Below are 4,685 nucleotides of genomic sequence, written 5' to 3' on the forward strand. Positions count from 1 at the left end.
CATATATTACAACCATATCAGTCTGATATACAACATATGGTTGGGACTGTTACACTAGATTAATAATTAGATGCATATTTTCGCATTTTGAAATATATAAATACCCCAGTTCGGTAGAAATTAACACGTTGGAATCTTTAACATTTTCCCCCTGGCATGCTCATGTGAATGTATGCAATAATGGTACGATGTTTACGGAACGGCAATCCAGTCTTACCTGGTTGACTCGTCTCTCATCACTAGGTTAAAAATAAGTTGTTGGCAATGAAGTATAAAACCACACCGAGCGAAAAATTAAGGATATCATCGCGAAAATACATACATGCTTATATATGAACAGCACATTATAATATGTTATATAAGAGCGACGTTTAATATGCAAATGTTCTCACTTTTATTCCGTTTACATCATTCTTCGTTTTGAAATAAACAGTTATTCATAGATATATGTTTTTATTCTTTATGTTTGTTCTCTGCATGAATCTGCCAACTGAAAATAATTGCCATTGGACCATGACTACACTATGAATACAACGAATCTCGTGCAACCAGTCAGCTAATTTCACACACAATGACCACTGCATATTACTCCGCAAAGAACCGTTTCTGAGAAGAGTTATCTCCCTTTCCTAGTGATAACGAAGTTGCGAGAAATTATAATAAACATTACAAAAATCATAAATGGTGCACCATTGTTCTTCTATTTTATTATATATTTTGTATTTATATCATTTTCATCTTACTTATCTTACAAATAAGTAGAGGGTAAGGTAATTCTCCCCTTACATCCTCCGACAGAACGTATGATACAACCTGGCGATCACGATACATTTATACCCCAAGTGAAGCCCCCACAAAACGCATATATGTCACTGGTTCTCCCCACTGTTTTGTGGCAATGCTGCAGTTGTTAATTTCAAAAACGGATCAGGCCGCTGAAAATTATTCAACCGCTACATTAAGGTGGCTGGTCCAGAAAGTTCTGTTTGGTATGAATGTAGACTACTCGACAAACACACATATAATAACTTTATGGCCGACATTTGTAAGGGTACAAACATTTAAAAAAAATACACAGCACGTTACCTTCGCTAACGCGTTCCACAGGATATATAGATCAGCTACTGCTATTAATTTTCGCAATGTTTATGAAACAAAGTCCATGTTTAATGTTTCAACGGATTTATTTTAAAAAATATGTCACTAGTCCCACATCGCATGCGCACACAATTCAATAACGCATCTAGGAATAACAATATTACCTAAAAAGCTAATGCATGTGTTGCTACGGCGTTTATCAGACACAAATATAGTGCAACAAAATCAATACATTAGTTGTGTCAACATGTTTAACGAAATATATTAACTAATCAAATGTGCATATACTAAACCTTCCATAAAGTACTACTCGGCATCATTAATTTCCACGAGACATTACACTGTGTATCCTTGTTAATTAAATACGGATAGCGGCCGGTTACTCCCGTATTCAATTGACCCAGGATATTTATAGTATGTACTATGTTTAGCTATGCAAAAGGGACAACACCGACCAGGAAGTTCGTAAGCATTACAAATGAACATACGGACGTATGTTAACCAGAGAGATGTCTGGTATTAACTTACAAAAGCACAGTATATTTGTAACCTGCAGTGAGCTCAAGTTCTACCTGTTGATCGTACTACTGACAAGCCTATCAACGACAGGTACGTACATTGTTTGCTGTGTTGTGACTTCCCTAATAAATAACCCCGACTGACTGATAACTATCTTTCAAACATGTGTATAACTTGAGTGTATTGACAGTAAAACTAACTATAATGACGTATTTCGTAGCAAAAATATTCATATCTGTACACACAATAGGACGAAATGAGCTAGCATGCTGACTGTATGCTGAAAAATTTGGATTCCATAGACGGTTGGTTGTGGTCAGGTCATCATCAGGACTCTTTCGTTTTTTTGCTTGATTCACATGTCTAAATTAAAGTGTGTTGGTGTCTGAATGAATTACAGCTTCTACGTTCTGTGTGTGTTAATATCATTGTTTGATATGACATTCTGTGTTACAGTGTAACCATCGAAAAACGGACTTATTACATGCACAATTATAAATAAGTAATAACGACAGTATGATTGGCACATAATCTGAACAAACAAAATTAATTTGGATACGTATTACTTAAAAATATATACGAATACAGAAGTAATTACGACAGTGCAGACAATGTAATTCTCATTTGTCTGCACTGTCGTCACTACATGCACTTCCTTGCTTATATACTATGTATATTCATTGTAGCATATATCATATACACATATACCCTCGTAAATGATAAAGGCACTCTATGTGATGAGTTTCAAATAACTGCTGCATATTTCGTCATCAATTGAATATCAATACAATAATGTAATTGGCCATACGATGAGTCACTCTATTTGTTTCGTTTCCACTAAAATTAAGGGTTTATTAACGGGGTTATTATGTTGATTTTTATTAAATGTAGTGAATTTATATTAATATCTATTTGTTATAAAATAATTTTAACATTGTTCCGTATTTTTTTCCGTATATTTAATTGACGCATTAAATGCAAGTAAAATCAATGTTATGATGATAAGACGTCACTATTTGTTTAGCTTCATTGTTTCATTTTTTAATAGATATGCATGCATTAGGATGTCATAATGTTCGTCTTCAAAAGTATCCGTATATAAAATATGACGTCGCGCATCAGATCAAATAGAATCTGCTTAGAAGCCTCAAGTTGGACAAATTAGTCTATACTATGAAAAAATGTTATCCTTACGGACAACGAAATAATGGTAAAATGATAAAATATTAAAGCTTAGGAATATATCAGAAGTCGAGTTTTCATCGTTTAATGTGCAGAGTTACTCTTTATAAGGTTAATATTTGCGCATGTACTGATCTCATTATGTTTTGGATTAATCGTTTGTTGGACATTCTGTAATATCAACTGCCCCGTGCACCGATTTTCACTGGGAATGAACGTAAATTCATTACTGAGCTGTCCTTAAAGTTTCTACAAAATCAGTGGTATCGACGTCATTCAATGCTTTCTAGCTACACTCATTTTTCTGTAGTTCCAATGCTTTTCATCGATTTTACATTTCCCCTTCAATATTGCCATTCATTTATTGATACGAATATCAATATCATATTTATAAGTAAAACGGTGATATTCATATTTATACTTCATTAGACGAGTGTGTAGCAACTTCCGTTTACAAACGTATACATCTGACGCAACATATTTACTGATTATATATTTGAATGTGTTGTTACACCGGCAAGGAAGTTCGTAAACTGTATAATTGAACATAATCTAACAGATATTTGTTTTTAGAAACGTGCCCCTGACAGTAAATCTCAACGTCTTATATATTAAAAGTAGGTCACTGCTACCTTGTTTAAAACAACAAAAATTAGATATGACAATATTTACAAATCGTGTCATACATTTATCAATAGGATGATTTTTAACAAATATTATAGCAGACATTTATCGAAAAGATGATTTTTAACCAATAATATAGCAGACACATTATTGCTTTTGTAGACATTCAATCAGTTATCTTTATAAATCTCAGTTTATCCTCTTACATATATACATGTTTCTTATATTGCGTAAAGACCCGTATTTCGTTATTTTTTAAGTTACAATGTTAGGGATCAAATGACAGGATAATGCTTCGAAGTTCAAACTGATCGACCAGATCGAATAAATTTAATTCAGTCAGAATATGTCCGATATATCTATACAGTTACCTGTCTAAAAAGGGAACGTTGAGCCCGTCCATTGCATACCGTAAGCACAATTATAGATTACAGATTATTTCTGCTTAAAACCATTTATGTCTATTACCCTTCCTTTGTGGGAGTAAACGCTTAAATACCCGTGAGTTGGTTGTCGATCATAGATTAGAGCTGCACAGGTAAACATGTCCTAGCGATGGATATTATGTACAATGAAGTTATAATTACAGCATCCCAGTGTCATAAAAGTTTGCCACGCTTTGAATTGTATTCATTTTGTCAACAATGTTTTATGATTATGGAACCGAGACGTGGGGTATGTATTATGATTGTTCAATGTTATTCGTTTGTTTTCGAGAATGACGAAACTGTGAAATACATGAACTCATTTCTAAACATTTTCTTCAGGTTGGTAAGTATTTATTATGAACAGTTATTTTTACACAACCAATACAATTTCCTATGTGACGTTTCGAAGACTAGTACGACAAATGACCAGTGAAGCGAATGAACACAAATGTGTAAAATGTGTACGAGTTGTCCACAAAAATCGATGTTGATTCGGCTACGATGTCAGCGTATGTTCAATAGTTGTTGTATATGTACCGAAATGACTCGATTCAGCTACGCTTTGTTTAAATAGATAAATAAGCAAAGAAGGCAATCCGTCCATTGTGCAAGACAAAATGATGAACATGTATACATCACAACATATAAAACAAATAAACAGTCAAAAAGAAGCAGTACTACAACATACAATCCATAAACAAAAGAAAACAAACAAGTTGCCACCCTTTGAAATATGCTGATGTTATCGTATATTCCATTGGTTAGCTTGTAACTAAGGCTAAATTTCTTGAAAACACGACGACATGTTTCACAAACATTACCCCCCCCCCCCCC

General features: G+C 33.7%; 1 protein-coding gene across 3 annotated transcripts in view; it reads left to right on the forward strand.

Moving 5' to 3' along the window:
* Nucleotides 1–1,519: 1,519 nt before the first annotated feature.
* Nucleotides 1,520–4,685, forward strand: part of LOC110463067 (hemicentin-2-like) — a 20,395-nt gene continuing 17,229 nt past the window's right edge. For all 3 annotated transcript variants that reach the window (XM_021517406.1, XM_021517407.1, XM_021517408.1), the window contains exon 1: nucleotides 1,520–1,707. In XM_021517406.1, coding sequence (XP_021373081.1) covers nucleotides 1,593–1,707 — 115 coding nt within the window. In that variant the 5' untranslated portion in view covers nucleotides 1,520–1,592. The remainder of the gene's footprint in view (nucleotides 1,708–4,685) is intronic.

Source organism: Mizuhopecten yessoensis, unplaced genomic scaffold, assembly GCF_002113885.1.
Source record: "Mizuhopecten yessoensis strain PY_sf001 unplaced genomic scaffold, ASM211388v2 scaffold10865, whole genome shotgun sequence".
Taxonomy (NCBI): Eukaryota; Metazoa; Mollusca; class Bivalvia; order Pectinida; family Pectinidae; genus Mizuhopecten; species Mizuhopecten yessoensis.